Genomic DNA, 18,374 nt, shown 5'->3' on the forward strand with positions numbered 1-18,374 from the left:
ACAAACAAGAAGAAACGGAGGGGAAGTAGGGGAGGGAGAGGAGCAAGAGGAAGGAGAGGAAGATGAAGGATGAGGAGTAGAAGGAGAACAACAGGGAGGATGTGGAGGAATTTGTGGAGAAGAGAAGGAAATGAGGAATTAGAAAAGGATAAGTAGAAGAAGCAGGGGAAGGAGGAGAATGATGGAGGATGGGGTGAAAGGGAAGGAGGAAGAGAAGGAGAAGAATTAGAGGAATGAGCAGAAGAAGGATGAGAAGGTGAATTTGTAGAGGAGGAGATGGAGGAGGAGAAGAAGAATTAAGAAACGGAGAAGTAGAAGGAAATGAAGGACAAGAAAGGCAGGAAGGATGAGGAGGAATTTGAGGAGGAAGAGAAGGAGAGGAAGAATTAGAAAAGCAGAAGAAGCAGGGGAAGGAGGAGGATAAGGAGAACGATGGAGGATGAGGTGAAAGGGAAGGAGGAAGAGAAGGAGAAGAATTAGAAGAATGAGGAGAAGGCGGAGGATGGAGGATGAGGAGGATTTGTGAAGGAAGAAGAAGAATTGGAAACAGGAGAGGTAGAAGAAGGACAAGAAGGAGGAGAAGAATAATTAAGAAATGGAGAAGTAGAAGGAAATGAAGGACAAGAAAGGCAGGAAGGATGAGGAGGAAGAGAGGGAGATTTAGAAAAAGGAGAAGATGTAGGAATTGGAGAAGATTTAGAAAAAAGGAGAAATAGAAGAAGGAAGAGGAGAAGGAGAACAACAGGGAGGATGAGGAGGAATTAGAAAAGGTAGAAGAAGGAGAAGAAGCAGGGGGGAGGAAGAGAAGGAGAAGAATTAGAAGAATGAGGAGAAGATGGAGGATGAGGAGGATTTGTAGAGGAAGAGATGGAGGAGGAGAAGAATTAGGAACAGGAGAAGTAGAAGGAAATGAAGGACAAGAAAAAGGAAAACGAGAAAGACAGGGAGGATGAGGAGGAAGAGAGAAAGATTTAGAAAAAAGAGAAGTAGAAAAAGAGAGGAGAAGGAATTTGAGGAGGAAGAAAAGGAGAAGAAGAATTTAGAAAAAGGAGAAGAAGAAGGAGGACGAGAAGAAGGAGGAGAACGAGAACGACCGGGAGGATGAGGAGGAAGAAAAGGAGAAGAAGAATTTAGAAAAAGGAGAAGAAGAAGGAAGACGAGAAGAAGGAGGAGAATGAGAACGACCGGGAGGATGACGAGGAAGAGAAGGAGAAGAAGACTTACAAAAAGGAAAAGTAGGGGAAAGACGAGGAGAAGGAGAACGAGGAGGAGGAAGATGGTGAGAAGAACTGCAAACCAAAGACGGCGGGAAAAAAAAGCGATGAGGAGTTGAAGGAGAAGATGAAGAAGAAGGTGGAGGAGGAGAAGATAAAAGGGGTGAAGGGGGGAGGAGGACAAGAAGAGGAAGGACGAGGAGAAGAAGAAATTGGACAGGAAGACGGGAAGAACTAATCTGCTCCTCACATGCTGAGCAATAACATCTCTGCGTCGTCTGTATATTTTCCTTCTTTGTCAATGGAGGCCGTGTAGTAGAATACTGGCTTTATGTCCGATAATAAATGTAATAAAAAACATGTAGCAGAGGTGATAAAGATACCGTGAAGGACATCCAGATGATTATAGTGTGGCGGTGGAGACGTCTGAGACGCTGCTCTGATGACAGTGATTTGGAGTCGAGTTAAACTATTATTAGTCTGTAACGTTGGTTCCTTTGATACTCGCAGGGTTGAGTTCAGTGTCGGAGTCACACACAGTCGCCACAGTAAACACCAGATCCTCTAAATAATAACACACCAACTATTTTTGATTGTTAAGACTTGAATGTGGACATAAAGTTTAAGGGGTCCTGTTGAACATGGCCGCATTAACCTCCTGTGGGGACCCGGGGCAAAAATTTGCCGGGGCCCCCAGTGACCCCATCTAAATATGTTAACTTTAGAGAAGAATGGTCTGCAGTTTTCACTATTTCCTAACATTTTATACACTGAACAATCAATAGATGATTAAAGAAAATAATTGATATTGAAAATAATAGTTGGTTGCAGCCTTACAGGACCTCCTATGATAGAAGGATACAACCTTGCCCTCAGTTTTCTGTGTGCAGTTTGATAAAACACAACTTTACACAACAGAGTTTTAAGACCACAAGACGGAGGATGGAGGAGTTCAGACTAGACTGTCAGATTATGTAGAACCAACGTCCGTCAAGATCATTAAACAAGATTTAACGTTAATTAAAGCTGCAAGCAGCGTCGGTCGGGACCTCGCACTCTGGCCCGTCGGGATCAGATCATTTTGCTTTTTAAAAATGAGGGATATTTCTCACAAGTGTGGTGTGCTTTTATTTTGAAAGTTTGATTGACATGTGTACTGTCAGGTGTGTAGAGACAATAAGTAGCTGCAGCTGGACACAGAAAAATACTCATCTATTTGAATGGAGAGTGTGAGCGAACCTACACCTTTTTGAACATTTACTGCTTCCACATAGTTTTACATACAGACTTCATTTGAACATTAAATGAGTCACAAGACTTTGACCTACAAATCTTGAATTTACGTGTGTTTTCTATCTTTTACTGTTTTTGAGATATTAGAGTGTGAGTTTTAAAGTCTTTTCTTGCTCCTCCTGTGATTTTATAATGAGTGTGTATTGCGGAATGTTTCACAGCACTGAGGGAGTGACATCACCAGGAGCAGTTGGAGAGGAGGATTTTAGAGTACACTTCTTTTGAAATCTCCTCATAAATCCCATTACTTTGGCCAAATCTAACATTAAAAATCATATTTTAGTAGGAAATTTTGTGGCGAATCCATTGATACAGGTTTGAAAGTGGTCAGACTTATAGTTTAGACGTCAGAAGCCTCTGTTTGACACAAAGTTCATGCCTCACCATTACTTTACATTATAAGGTGTGATGTGGCACTGCAACTTTCAGGGCTTATTAAATCCAAACCGTTCGAGTTATTACAAAGTTTTTAATAACTTTTTTTCAGCATAGTGTCATTAGTCATGTATTAAAGTTTGAAGCAGATACCATTAACGCCCTCGGAGGAGATGGCGTTTGTGCGCTCAGTCCCTAATAATGAGCTTCAGAGACGGTGTGTTGGTAGACACGTTTACCCCCGTTTCCAGTCTTCATATAGCTAAATATAGCTGCTGTAGATTTAATTTATAAGCACCTACAACTTTGAAATTAGCGTGATATAAGATACTAGAACTTTTGTGACTATTGACGCTAAATATTTCAGTTTGTTGCATTTCTGTCTTTCTCATGTGGAGTTTTGTTGGGCGTAACTGCTTTTCTATTGTTTTTCTGTGTACCTAGTTAAAAACTGAACTGTATTTATACATTTATTTATTGATTTTTTGATGCTTTATTATGGATCCAAAATATCTAAGCTCATAAATTTGTTCTCAGCGCTCTGGAGTTCAGGGAGGTCATGTCGTCAGTCAGCAGCTGAGTTTAGTTGACTCTCTGTGGATTTTTTTTTTCCCAGACAAAATTCTGGTGTTTTTGTTTGCGGCGATGTCACAAAGAGTCACATCTGTGTGTTTTAACTCACTTGTCTTCTCCCAACACCACTCCGAAGCCTGCGTGCTCCACCCGGGTCACCTGGGGGTTGTACCAGCCAATCATCTGAGCCGCAGCAAACACCACCTGGAAGTGTGTGGCCTGCAAGTGAAAACGCACACACACACACACACACACACACACACGATCAGTGACATATAACATAAATGCCACGGTCATTTTTCCAGATAAGGACAGGACTTTCTATATGTCACTGCTGCCTGGAACTAAACTGCTTCCTGACCAGTCACACACACACACACACACACACACACACACACACACACACACACACACACGTATAGACAGAGCTGTGTGCACGAATGCGTCCATGTCTGTGTTAATTTCAGAGTATATCAAGTCCTTTAGTGATTTCTTAAAGTTTCGACACAAGGCCACAGACACCGGCTTTATTTTTCAGACTAGAGAGGTCAATTCAGGAATATTTTAATAGTTTGGTGTCAACTAGAATAAACTTGATCAAACGCAGATCCTTTCTTTTCTCTACTGCCTGCTGCAGCGCGAGTGTGTGGGGGAAAATTTGAAAACCTTTATTTATTCAGTGAAGTTTCACTGGCAGGATTGCACTGATCACATTCACACCTGGAAGCTGAGCAGCTCCACTGGAGCAGTTTTTGGGTTAAGGGTCTTGCTCAAGGGCACCTCAGTGGTGGTAATGAGGGAGGGGCAAGTGCTGCTTTTTCACTTTTCCCACCCAGATGTATCCTTCCGGTCACAAGCTCACTTCTCTAACCTTTACGCCACCACCGCCTTCTTCTCTTCTAGTAAAGTATAAGGCGTGTTGCGTGCTTCTCGTTCCGAGCTCTGCAAACACACTTGGATCCGGCTCGTACTTCAAAATCTGAAACATCGCGGTGGAGAGTGTGCAGCTCCTTGTTGATGATTGGCCTGTTGGTCTGTTGGACCGCTAAACAAATCAATTTCTCTTCTGCCTGCTTCTGAAACACACTGATAAAATTACATTTGTTGTGTTTTTTCTATATTGGCATTGAGCTGGGTCTTAATTATTAATATTTCTCTGAACAGACGTTCTGATCAGAGTTGGATTTGCTCGACAGATTCACACATTAAAGAATTTGAGGGATATTTCTATTAATTGATCTATGATGAAGAGTCATTGTGAATATGTCAAATTTTGGAGGGGAGGTTTGCTACAACAATAAAAGAAACGCAGCTACACAAGCTAGCAAAGCTACCGAAAACATGTCTACCGCCGCCTTCGGCTGTCGAGTCTCTGCTAAAACCATCACGACCAGGTTTTCCTGTTTTCTTCTTCTACTGCAGCCTTCCAGTGTGCTACAGAAACACCTGCATGGACTAGAGCACAGCTGTCTCTAGAATAATACATTTTATTCCTGCACGATACAAATGTATTAAGGTATTAATCAACTGTTTGACCTCCATGCTGTTCTCCTCCTTCACCCTTGAAAGAAAGATCAGAAGTTTCTGCTTCTTGAAGAACACTTCAGATTTTAACTGTTGGTATATTTTTCTTCGGTTTCTGTTTTTAATCTCTTCTATCTGAACATCCACATTATCTCTCTCTCCACCCACCTGTCCGCTGTCCGTGACGTAGATGATGATGTCGGCTTTCTCCTGGAAGATTCGCTGGCGCAGGGCCGCGAGGTCCGATGTGTCGTAGGTGTAGCCGCCATCAGACTTGACGACGGTGAGGGGGATGGACTGACCCGGGGCGAAGACGATCTTACGACCCTCGTCCAGCTCCATCAGGCCTACAGGGGACGGATAGATGGATGAGAGAGAGGAAAATGATAAAATGATGGTCATCACAAAAAAGACAATAATCATGTAGGTTGGAGAATCATTGGAGAGGGAAAAAAAGAGAAAGGAGATGCAGAAAAAGAGGGAATGGAGAGTGAAAAGAAATAACCCTCTCAACAAAAAAATAGAGAAATAAAGACAGTTAGGATTTGATAGAAGACATTTATGAGACAATATTGCCCCCTGGTGGTCAAGTCAGGTAACTGCAGACTGCAATGAATCAAAGAATGTAAGAATATTGATGCAAAAATGCTTCAAATAGCAACAATATCCAAAGAAACACATCAAATATCACACAGAGACAACAAGGACTTCAATTCTTAAGCCTCAATACATTTTAAACTTTTCTAGTTTTCCTGAAATCCATTTGAGAAGCAGGTTTCACTTCAGTTTGTATAATAACTTCTTCTGCCACTCCTCTCTCTCTCTCTTCCTAAGAGGTCCTGAGTGTCCAGGTGTTCCCACTTTGACCTGCTGCACACTGACCTCTCTGCTCAAACTCCTTCACCACATCCGTCATCATGTCCTGGTAGTACGATTCTCCTCTCTCAATGAGCCGGACTTCCAGGCAGTCGTAAACCCTCTGAAACTCTGAAACGCAAACAAGCAACATTCACGTTAGAAAACAACGATGGAACAAAAGCCTAAAAGTGATTTAACACATGAAAAGTTACAAAAGTTTGTTTTAAAAGGTTGTTTTAGTGATACGTTTTCAGGTCAGAGGTTTGGTTTCAGAAGTTAATTTATATATAAATGTCATCCAGCAATTAACACACGATTCAGTTGCTTATCATGCTTTCCATAATAATGATGGTATTACACAAAAATGTCATACACACATTCAATATGAGAGGTTATTTGTGCAAATGTATGTCATATATGAATATATACATAATATTCTGTTAAAGTATTCCTATAATTTGTTTATTTGGTCTTACATCTGTGTACATGGAAGCCTTGGAAGCCCACATGGGCTGAACATCTTGATGTAAGACAGTTACTTTTAATGACAAACACTAATATATCCACATTATGAGACCCGAGGAGTTGCAACATAGCGATTGCACCAACTGAAATGTAGTTTGGTGTGGAGTTCCCAAACTTTTCCATGCTAAGGTCCCTCAAATAGATCAAACAGAAACCTTTTGGTGTGGAACCCTGTGCTATGTCACCTGAGAAGACATATCCAACCCCTGGCAATAGAAGAAGGTAAGTGAGGAAGGCGGAGTGCGCTTAGTTTTATTGTAGGCTACTTTATATGATAACCAGTGTGCATCCTGAATTATTTTGGTTTGATGAAAATGAGAAGTAGGACTGAGTGGCAAAGTATGGACTAGTTTTATCGGACATAGTTTAGTCCATGAGATATTTTAGCATTATTTAGTTGTACATATCTTCCAGTATTATGTTATGATGGAGCAAAAAATCTAAGTATCTTCGTAAATTGATGATCACAAAAACTTTTTAAAAATTATCTCTGTTTGAAGTTACAGTTTGAGAAGTTTGAGATCTCCTGTAGGTTTAATCTTGGGATTAAGGCAAAGATTAGATTAATAAACATATTTTTAGGTCGCTGGCTTATTCGAAAAGTGACAAGATGACCCCGACGCGAGCTGATGAGATTAGAATCATCACGCATCACGTAAAGCACCCCCCCCCCCCGGGTGAAATACCAAGTTTTGAGGGAGTCCTGCTGTTAACCTTCATTGCTGAGACTGCACAGTGATAACTGAAGGCGACTCAGATGAACATATTAACATAAACTCAGAGCTTCTCTCGTCTGGATTTTGGTGGTTGGACAGCGAGAGGACACCGTTTACAGAGATTTTAGTAAATAAAATCAAACAAACTGTTAAAAAAGGACTAAGATTGGATTTTAAATTATGCCCAGCTTTACAACAACCCTTAAAAATGCACCCGAAGCTGCAAATTTCAGATTGTCATTACAGATTAGTAGTCATAGTAACAACAACAAGTCAAGATAATTCAAAACAGTTCAGTTGCTGCATTCTGGTCTATTTTCTGAAACACAATCAGTGCGTTTACATGTATTTAAGTAACTGTGGATTAAGCAGATTTTGTTAACTGCCATGTAAACAAGAAACCTGGTTTCTGTAATCAGTGTGAGGGATTAGAGAAACCTAGTTTCCCAAGCGAGACTTCTCCTGAAGAACCCCGATTTATCTGCCATGTACACACGTGAGCAGCCTCCTAATCGTGCGTAGCAAAAGACTGCAGACAGCGAAACTAAGAGAGAGATTACACGGGGCGATTGGTCCTTGTATTTAAAATAATTCCATCCAAAGTTTGACTAAAGCAGAAACTAAAACAAAGTAGCCTGTAAGTCTGAGTTACTACTACTGAATATTTGAGCACTTGTTAAATTCACACACTTTTGTGCCAACAGGAAAGTCACCATCACTAATGAAATTAAAATCATCGTGGGTTTAGAGAAGTCTGGTTACTGATCTGCTGCATGTAAACGTGAATTCACAATAACCTGGTGCCGGTTTCACAAAGGTTTTTCAGACTGGTCTGTAGCGTTAGGCCAGTCTTCATGTTGCTCATAGATTATTCTAATGCAATTTAGACTGTATCACAAAAATAAAGCCAAAAAAATTAGATACCTTACCCCCCAGGCTAACTCAGGCCTAAGACTCATGTTACGATGGTAACAATCAGTGACACCAACTGACCAGTAGTAGTAAAAAAAAAAAAAGAGGAAACATTTCTTTCTTTGTGTCTTGTTTCATGTTTTTATATCTCAGCTGTGAGATTAACAATCTTCACTGTTGCTGAAATTTATTTCCAGATCAGATTTTTAAAAAATTTTTTATTGTTACTTTCTTCACTAAATTTTCCAAGTAAAATGTCCTTGTAACTGTTGAATTCCTCCAGAAGACACATATTTTCTGCTGGTGTAAACGGAGCTGAGCAGTTGGATACGGTCACTAGGTCGGCCATTTTTTTTTGTTTTCAAAAAGGTCTTAATTTACCCAGAATTCATTGTACCGTAGTCCTACTTAAGAACTAAACTGCTTTGTGCAACGGATGAATTTAGACGTCTATCTGTTATATCTAACAGTATATCTAAGTCTATCTTTGTGAAACAGTCCTCTGGTTACTTAAGTGCATGTAAATGGTGTAAAAACTGGTCTCTGAGACAAATTTTCTATGATATATTTCCTTCACTGAACAATCTGCTGCTAATAAACTACCAGAAATAGCATGTGGTGTCACAGAAGAAAGCTGTGGATGGATTTTAAGGTGGATTATTCCTTCATGTAGTGTCACACACACACACACACACACACAGATAAAAATCATATCCAGTCTACCTCCCCTGGAAACGTCACAGATGAGGTTCCAGGCTTTGATGAAGTCGGGCTCTTTGCTCTGCAGTCTGACGACACACTGGTACGCTCGCTTCTTAAAGTCCTCCTCCTCGTCGAAGCGCTTCTTAGACTCCTGATGGAGAGGGAGAGAGGAGGAGGAGGAGGAAGAAAAATGAGGGGAAGATGTGGGCAGAGAGAGAGAGAGGAGAGAAAGACAATAAAGCAAATAAGAGAAGGGAGGATGATGTTAGAAGTAAATGAGGTGTGGAGAGAAATGAGGGAGGACGACAGCAGAAAGGATTCAGACAATATTACGGCTGCAAAGAGCTTTAACAGCACAGAATTTTCTCCTTTACTGTTTTATAACTCACATTAACTGTCAAAAGTTTCTCTTTCATTGATCCATTACTCATTAAACTATTTTCCCTTCTGTGAACTTCGCATGCAATAAAAACTATGATAGATGACTCTTCAGATATAGATTAACATGACACACATCATGCAAACAACTGTGCAGGAATTTAAGGCTGCAACTGAGGATTATTTTCACTATCGCTCAATGTGACGATTATTTACGTGATTATTCGAGTTTGGTCCATAAAATGGTGAAAAATGCACATGACGTCTTTAAATAGCTCGTTCTGTCCGACCAAGAGTCTAAAACGTTAAGATATTTAGTTTACTATCATGTATGACAAAGAAAAGCAGCAAAACCTCACAATGAAGAAGCTGGAAACTATAAACTGATTATCAAACTGATTGCAGATACATTTTCTGATTAAATCGAACCATCATAGGTGTTATGCTACCAGAAGACAACAACAGCTTCACTTCCTTACTTCTTCAAACGTTGAAACATACAGCGACTACTATTAAACTTAATATGAGTGACAGTAACTGTGAGTTAAAGATCCTCTCTAGACATGTTTTAAGATGGATAACAATATTCTTTTTGTGTCTAATATGGTTTTTCCACTGATAGTATTTCAGGAAAGTATGATTATCGTGACATTTTTGGTCAGAATAATCCAAACGTGAAAGTTTTATACAAACACTTCTTGTTTTTATCTCTGTGGATTCAGACAGTGAGTGGCAGTGGGAACACACAGAGAAAGACAGATGGAGTTTTAACTAACTTTGTAGAAAGCTTGCAGGTCACTGATAGGCGGAGAGACGGTCAGGTAGTTTGGGAATTTATCCTGCAGGTGGGCGATCAGCATCCCGAACTGGGTCCCCCAGTCTCCCACATGGTTCAACCTGAGAATAACAACCAGTCACAACAACTCTACAACAATATTCTCAACTTGATTACTTTGTAAATTTGAGGACTTAGTTTAGGGGATTTTGGCCCTGCTACAGTCTGAACTCAAAGCTGCCAAGTGATGACTGTAACTCCTTTATTCTCACTCCAACATCAGGTCAAGAATTACCCTTCATCAACGCTTTGGTCCAAGATGAGGAATTGTGAAAACTAGAGGTCACATTTCTCTGGAAATTGCTGTGATACTCATAGTTTCAAAAGACTAAAACATATGTTAACATATAATTGAGAGTTACATGCTAAATGTCAGCAAGTTTACCAATAGATAATAGATGCTAACGTTACTGCTAATTGTACAGCTTAGACTGATCAAAGGTGCATATATCTCATGGTGCTGCTAGTATGGCTACAGAACCAGAGTCAGAGAAACATTAAAGGATAGGTTTACAGTTTTTCAAGTGCATCTTAAACCAGCAGTCAGGTGTCCATATGAACAGTGAAAGAGGTTTTCCTCGCTGTAATCATTCCTCCTGTTCATACTAGATATTAAAAGATCCTTCAAATGAGCTGTCAATGGAAGTGATGGAGGCCAAAATCCACAGTGTGTCCACACAGTCATTTAAAGGTTGATGTGAAGCTTATATGAGGCTTCAGCAGTCTGAGTTAGTCATATCAAGTGGATATCTGACACATTTACAGTCTTTTTATCATCAAATTCCCTCTTTGTGTTTCCTCGGACAGTGTTTCCCTGTTGAACTGCAGGTGCAAGTATAGTAACAAAAAGAGGAACTTTGGCACCAAAAAGACTGTAACGTTGAAAGATATCTACTTGATTTGACTCATTTGGACGCTGAAGCTTCATATTAGCTTCAGAAGGAGGACTGTGGATTTTGTCCTCCATCACTTCCATTGTAAGTGCATTATGAAGGGATCTTCTAATGGTCAGTATGAACAGGAGGAATGATTACAGCAAGAAAAACATGTTTCAATGTTCATTTAGACTCCTGACCTAAAACTTATGAACCTATACTTTAATACCCTTTTAAAGCTTATTTATGCACAATTCAAAGGATGCTGAATAGTGGAGTTAACGTAGTTTAGCGCTGTGATCATGTTTCAGATGCAGGTCGTGTGAATGGCGACTGAACTGACCTGAGAACATCGTAGCCCAGAAACTCAAACAGCCGACACATACTGTCCCCGATGATGGTGGAGCGAAGGTGACCCACGTGCATCTCTTTGGCAATGTTGGGAGAAGAGAAATCCACCACCACCTGAGGACCACACAAAACCAGTTAATTATGACTATAATAATTAAAACTGTAAAATGTAGCACATATTTTTACCGAAATCCATCACGTGAATATTAGAAGTTAACAGTTTGTTGCAGAAGAAGAGGACACAGCGAGATGATTCCATTAAAAGAACTGCAGTCAAAGCTCAAATGATGGGAAACCATGTAGAAAACATGATGGAAATATGACATTTCTGTTTGTTTCATGTATTGATTTGAGGAACGTTACAATCTCCTCATCCCTCCACACATACCTGATGTGGTTGTCATGATTTATACACCAAGTCAGTTTCCATTGCACTCTCTCTTGCATTTTCCTTTTATTTATATACCAACTTTTCCACTTCAGTCAAGCATAAAAATGCCTTTTTCCCCAAATCTCTGGTGTTCTTACTTAGGTTTTTCTAAGCACTAATTGAAAAAAGGTAGATGGGAACACACTTATCAATAACAACACTACTTTGAGATTCAAAACCACAGAGTTTCACCAGAATTGTCGGTCAATTTAAATGTGAAAATGGTGGATGAGTTTTTACTCTCAATCTTTAAAAAAAACCAGGACATTAGTAGTTTTTTGTTTCTATCCTGCAAAACTCTTTTTCACCCTCTTCCCATCTGAAGAATCTTATTATTTTACACACATCTAATAAGCTCTACTTGTTTCCTGTTTTATTTTTATCATGTGAAGATAAATAAAACTTTTTCTGATCCAGATTAAAGCCACTGTGTCACTTTAACGACCCCCAGTGGTAGAATCAACCGAGATCCTACATCTAAAGACCAAAACATGTCAAAATCATCATGTAGTCATATCGAGTGTGACGAACCTTCTTCCTGGAGGCCAGCGGTGGGGGCTGAACTCCGTTGACCAACAGGTTGCTCAACAGTTTGGACACAAACATCTTCCTCAGGTGGATGTTGATGAACCCTGAAGATGAAACAGACGTCACACACGAGACGATGAGACTGAATCGCAGCAGACACCGATGTGAGAATACAGACTAATGTAACAGATGCTTCAGTGAGGACTACACATCTAGTAACTGAATATCTGAATAAATTAAAGTTATAATACTCAAGATTTCAGTCCTGGGTGATTTGGCGACACCTGTGGTCACTGGTGGTAACGACAGGTGCGGTTTAATGAGATGATTCTGATCTCTCAGAAACATAACAGAGGAGCAACAGGTGTGTCTGTTTACACTGAAACCAAACACACTTGCACTGTAGGTAGAATGGCTCCTCCACTTACAATGAAAAATGACTATAGGGAGGTAAAAAAATTTAATGATTATTGCTGAAGAAAATGTCAAACATGAATATCAAAAAACAGGGTTTGATTTTAATAAATATGTTAAGGATTTTAACTTTACATTAGCTTCTGTTTCACTGTGATCAGTTTGTTTTTTCTGCACTAATACTTCTAATCTATTCATTTTTATGCAAAGCTTTGAGATTTCAATTTTATCAATTTCTTTGCAAAATTTGTCAACTGATGAGCGGTTTTTTTTTGTTTGTTGTTTTTTTTTTTTAAGGAGAGATAAACTGTTATTTGTCTTTTTAAAGTGTGCCGCTGTCAAAGCTTTTTAAAACAACTTTATTTGATAAAATATCAAATACATTTTTTTTATTTGATGAAATAAAATTGTAAGCATCATTTTATTTTATCAACTGACGATGTATAATAATCAATTTCTTTTAAAAATTTGTCAAACCATGAGAAAATAAATATGACTTTTTAAAAACTGATTTGATTTCTGTGAGGCATTTTTTGTTCTTGTTTTTCTGAATTTCTGAGTTCTATCACCATATTTTTCCAGGTGTTTTTTTTTGTTTTTTTTTTAAAACTGTTTTTTTTTTTTTTTCTTGAAATGTTTTGTTGTTTCGCTAATTTTCGTTCATAATTTAAGTTTTTCTGAATGTTAAAAATATTTTTCAGGTGTATTTTCTTCCTGAAATTTCAGGTTATTTTGCTAAATGTATCATAAAAATACAATCTGTTAGCAGCGGTAGTTTTTTTTATGTTTTGATGATTGTTTTTGTGTGTAAATGCTTTAAATTTTATTATTCTTTATCTGATTAGATCTTTGAAGGGACAGTGTACCACATTTGCATTATGTTCTATATTACCAGAATATTGTAATGTTTAAAAACATATAAAAATAATTAAATATTTCACCCATTTTTGAAACTCAAAAATATGTATGCAATAACAGAAAGAGCGCAGGAAGCAGTGACTGTGGGAAATCTCTGTGCAGTGCTGGTTTCAAACATTTCCCATTAAAAGTCTGACATTATCAGATCCTCTGCCTCCGTACCTGGTCCTGCGATTTCAGTTTTCTGGATGAGTTCGTTGTCTGAAAGGTTCTGGATGATCTTCTCTGCAATTTCCCTCGGGTTGACTTTAATCCCCTTTGCCTTCAGCATCTAGAACACAACACAGTCAAGACATATATTAGCTTAAAATGTGTTAAATGAACAGCTTAAAACATTCATTTCCAACTAATAACAGATAACAGCAGTCTATACTGAACCTTAAACGCAGCACTGCAGAGCTTCCAACAGATTAACAATGAGCTTGTGGTAACTTCTGACAAGTGTAATTTGATGTAAAGGATTTTCACAGATGATCAAAACTGCAGCAGTAGTGCCGATTCAGCAGTTTTCCACAACAGAACAATATGAAACGCTGCACTGTTATAATGAAAAGCCTCTAAATATAATCAGAGCAGCTGCAACTGTGAATCAAATTCACCATAAAACTTTTTAATGCTGTTAAAAATGAGATATTAAACCATTTAGCCTGGTAACGAATGAACAATAACTTCTGTACTTTCTGAGCACAGGTCTGTTTTGTTACTAGAAAGAAAGGATTAGGAGAAAAAACATTTTTAAAACCTTTCCCACTAAAAGGGCAATCAAGGCCTGAAATTTAAGGCAGTTGAGGAACTGTCTCTCCATGTTACATCTAATTTTCTCAGATCAAAGACTCAGTGGTCAGACCTGGGCCATGGCCATGGCGCTGTTGCACTGGTAGTCTCCAAATTTGGCCTGCTGGTTGGGCGTGACGGACAGCGGAGGGTTGTCCAGCTCAGGGCAGGACGCCCGGATGGCCTCGCCGAAAATCTCCTGGAGCCGCTGGTTGATGTTCATCATGGATTTACTGCAGTGAGTCCTCTCCCCCTGCAGATTCTGAGGAACCACGACATGTCAGCTTCACTAAACATAATGATTAATAAAAAGAAGAAGAAGAAGAACATGCAAATACAGGAAAGACATATTTTGGTAAAACTATGCAGCTACAATAGTTTCAGAAAGTTTCTATAAATGTTTTCACACTTTTTTTCAGCTGTAAAAAATCGTCAATATTGAAATCAGTTGTGACAAGCTGTTCACTAGAGAAGAAAGCAACAAAATTATAATCATTAGCCTAAAAATTTGGATAAAACAGGAGCCCCCGATGCTTTATTACAATTTTAGTTTGTTTCTTTTACTGCAAAATTTCAGGAGATATTTTGGTTCTTGTTTTTCTGAATTATCATTTAAACATTTTTCAGGTGTTTTTAATTCAAATGTTAATTTTTTTTTTTCCTAAATGTTTTAAAAACTGTTTCATGGAGGTCAGACTATATTAAATGTTTCCCCTTCATTCATACAATAATCATAAATACTGGACAGTTTGATGGCACAATATGTCTTTTTTTCTACTTGATTTTGATTCAAGGGGTAGTTTAACTTATCTTCAGTCTTATCGTTCTTGAGCTGCTATAACTCCAAATTCCTGGAGGAAGTGTTATCTTACATGATCTTATCTTAATATACCAGAACATCAAGGATAAAAGTGAATATATACTATTCAGCGAACACTTTTACAGACTAGAAAGAGCAAAATGCAAACTTCTTAGTTCACAAAAAACCCCTTACAGGTAATGTTGTCAAAAAGAACAGCATTTCTTATCCTTATTTTCTCCGGCAGGTTGTAACTGATCATTAATGTTCAGTCTAGGCCTAATAATTACCTCCATTATTCATTGATCTGCTGATTTTTTTTTGCAATTAATTAACTGTTTAGTCTGTAAATTGTTTAAAAAAGTGCCAATCACAATTTCTCTGAGCCCACAGTGATGTCCTCAATTAATTTGTTTTATCTGACGAGTCCAAAACCAGAAGATATTCAATTTACTGTCATATATGACAAAGAAAAGCACCAAATTGTCACGTTTGAGAAGCTGAAACCAGAGAATATTTGGCATTTCTGCTTAAACGACTGAAAAATAGTTGCAGATTAATTTTCTGTCGATCAACCTCTCGGTTTATCGTTGCAGCTCTAGTCCAGTCGCCCTTCATCTTTAATCCGCCGGGTCACTCACCCTCTTCAGGATATTGAGACGATACTTCAGCTTAGTGTTTTCCTCTCGCAGTTCGTCCAGACGTGGAGATGAATTCAGGTTCTGCGGGTTCTTTAGACTCTCGATCTCTGCAGAGAGACTTCGGATCTCCTGCTCCTGAAAAGAAAAAGAAAAAGACATTTTTATTTATGATGCCCGTTTCATCACCCGATAAAGGAAAGTGAAACTCTAGAAACACTGACCACATTTAACCAACACGCTCTATTCCAGTGTTAAACCAAGCTGGTACCTGTTTCCTGAGAACGGCATCAACTTTGTTTTGATACAGTTGAGACTAAAAAAACTACAATAAACTAACCAGAGCCGAGTAAAAATAAAGACATTCAGAATAATCCAAACAATGTCATTACAATAAAAGAGGACCGAGTATAGAACCCTGTGGTACACCTCAGGAGACTTTCAGCTATTTCAACACAGAACATTGACCATCAGATCATCAGTTTTTTCTCCTGAAACCTTTTCATTATTTCACAACGATAAACGGTATCATACATCGGGTGACCCGGCATCCCGAATTACGAGCAGTTGTCCCAAATCCCGAAACCTGTAGACTGAACCCCCGTTTTGATTAGGCTAGTTATAGCCCAATAAAACTTTGAATACTGATCGTTGTGAAACATTGTTTTGGTGTTGCCTACAGATGGACACCGTTATGTCCGTAGCCTACATGATTTAAGGCTGTTGTAGTTTTTTTTTTTAGCTGTGTACAGTAATGCCTCAAATTGATAAACAACTATACATAGCAGTGATGCATAGCAGCGACGTTGTTGAATTGAAACATTTACGGAAGGAAATTAAACCATCCTGATGAAAGGTATGCAATAAAATTAATTTTATGTAACAGATTATAATTTACACTGTTACATACAACACAGTGACTGTGTTTCTTTTTCCTAATGACAGACAGTTGACTTCATGAACAAAAGCAATAAATTTTAGCTTCTGTCACGTTTTACTGTTTGTTGATACTAAATATAACGTACTGGAGGCCACCCCCAACTCCCCTGTACTAAATTTCACCCATTATCTCATCTGGTTTCCCAAATCAAGTAATTCAATGACAAAGATAAAAAAATATAATATTTTTTTAAACTGTAACTCAGAAAAAAAAAAAATCTGATAATTCTTTTGAATAGATCTGAAACGATAAGTCAATTAATCACCATCAATTGACCAAAAATAATATAGCAACTATTTTGATCATTTATTTGTTTAAGTGATTTTTCAAGTACAAATTACAATCATTCCTCAGTTCAGCTTCTCACTTGTAAGAATCATCTGCTTTCCTTTATCCTATTTCAGAGTAAACGGAATATTTTGGGGGTTAGACGTTGTTAGAGTTGTTCAAGGGAAAACAAGACATTTGATTACATCAAATAAGGCTGAAGGAAATTATGATGGGCATTTTTCACAACTTTCTGACATTTTAAATAATCAATAGTTTAAAACAATCATTTGTTGTGGCCCTACTTCAGAATAAACTGAGTTTAAATGTGTTAAAAAGAATGACTGCATCAGCAAACACTTGTTATTACACAAGACTTGCTCTCTGGTATTATTTAGACCTATCTGCTGCCCATTTGCACTACTGTATGTTGTATATGTTTTATGTTTTTTTAACGGTGGGTTGTGCTATGTGTATGTACTTTTACTGCACTTTGGAAGAAGCCAAAGATAAATTTCCACTGAGGTGGACAATAAAGTCAATCAATCTATTTACAGCTCTGCCAGGAAGAAATCTGATAAGTAAAAACAGTTTTATAGTAGATAAAGTAGATTAAATGAGAATGAAACCAAAAGCTGCCACATTATCAGTACATGATGCAACTAAATCTTCAATCAAGACTTCTATGAAATCGCTCAACAAAACCCTGAAATATTCTGGTGTTCAGATGAGCAAAAACTGGAATGGCTGTTTAAATTAGATGTGTTTAAACTTGCCAACTTTATCTTAAAAGCCTGAAAAAGAGCTTCTGACAGTGAGGATGATGTTCTGAAGATCTGAAGGTGAAAGATGCTTCACTGTACTCTGATCCTGGCTTGTTTGACTAACAATTCAGCCGCCTACAGGGGATAAAATTGTAATTAAAAACTACTTTTACTCTTTAAAAGACACTTTAACTGCTTTCAGTGCTTTAACTTAAAATGCAGCTCCCATTCAACATCTCACATGCAAACAGTTAACAGCTTGAGGAATTTAAACCAAGAAATTTGGTTAAATCAAATAAGGCTGAAGGAAATTATGATGGGCATTTTTCATAACTTTCTGACATTTTAAATAATCATTTGTTGTGGCCCTACTTCAGAATAAACTGAGTTTAAATGTGTTAAAAAGAATGACTGCATCAGCAAACACTTGTTATTTAGACCTATCTGCTGCCCATTTGCACTATTGTATGTTGTATATTTTTTATGTTTTTTTAACGGTGTGTTGTGCTATGTGTATTGTATGTACTTTTACTGCACTTTGGAAGAAGCCAAAGATAAATTTCCACTGAGGTGGACAATAAAGTCAATCAATCAATCAATCAATCAATCAATCTATTTACAGCTCTGCCAGGAAGAAATCTGATAAGTAAAAACAGTTTTATAGTAGATAAAGTAGATTAAATCAGAATGAAACCAAAAGCTGCCACATTATCAGTACATGATGCAACTAAGTCTTCAATCAAGACTTCCTTGAAGCGTTTTATGTGAAGA

The 18,374-nt window shown here is 38.1% G+C and overlaps 1 protein-coding gene across 1 annotated transcript in view; it reads right to left on the minus strand.

Moving 5' to 3' along the window:
• Positions 1 to 18,374, minus strand: part of rars1 (arginyl-tRNA synthetase 1) — a 38,057-nt gene that overhangs the window by 17,935 nt on the left and 1,748 nt on the right. The window contains exons 2-11 of the mRNA XM_042431322.1: positions 15,636 to 15,770; positions 14,269 to 14,457; positions 13,584 to 13,692; positions 12,093 to 12,193; positions 11,124 to 11,245; positions 9,847 to 9,967; positions 8,714 to 8,843; positions 5,862 to 5,966; positions 5,148 to 5,326; positions 3,565 to 3,674 (exon numbers count right to left, since the gene is read on the minus strand). Of these exons, the coding sequence (XP_042287256.1) occupies positions 3,565 to 3,674; positions 5,148 to 5,326; positions 5,862 to 5,966; positions 8,714 to 8,843; positions 9,847 to 9,967; positions 11,124 to 11,245; positions 12,093 to 12,193; positions 13,584 to 13,692; positions 14,269 to 14,457; positions 15,636 to 15,770 (1,301 nt within the window). The remainder of the gene's footprint in view (positions 1 to 3,564; positions 3,675 to 5,147; positions 5,327 to 5,861; positions 5,967 to 8,713; positions 8,844 to 9,846; positions 9,968 to 11,123; positions 11,246 to 12,092; positions 12,194 to 13,583; positions 13,693 to 14,268; positions 14,458 to 15,635; positions 15,771 to 18,374) is intronic.

Source organism: Thunnus maccoyii, chromosome 13 (genome assembly GCF_910596095.1).
Source record: "Thunnus maccoyii chromosome 13, fThuMac1.1, whole genome shotgun sequence".
Taxonomy (NCBI): Eukaryota; Metazoa; Chordata; class Actinopteri; order Scombriformes; family Scombridae; genus Thunnus; species Thunnus maccoyii.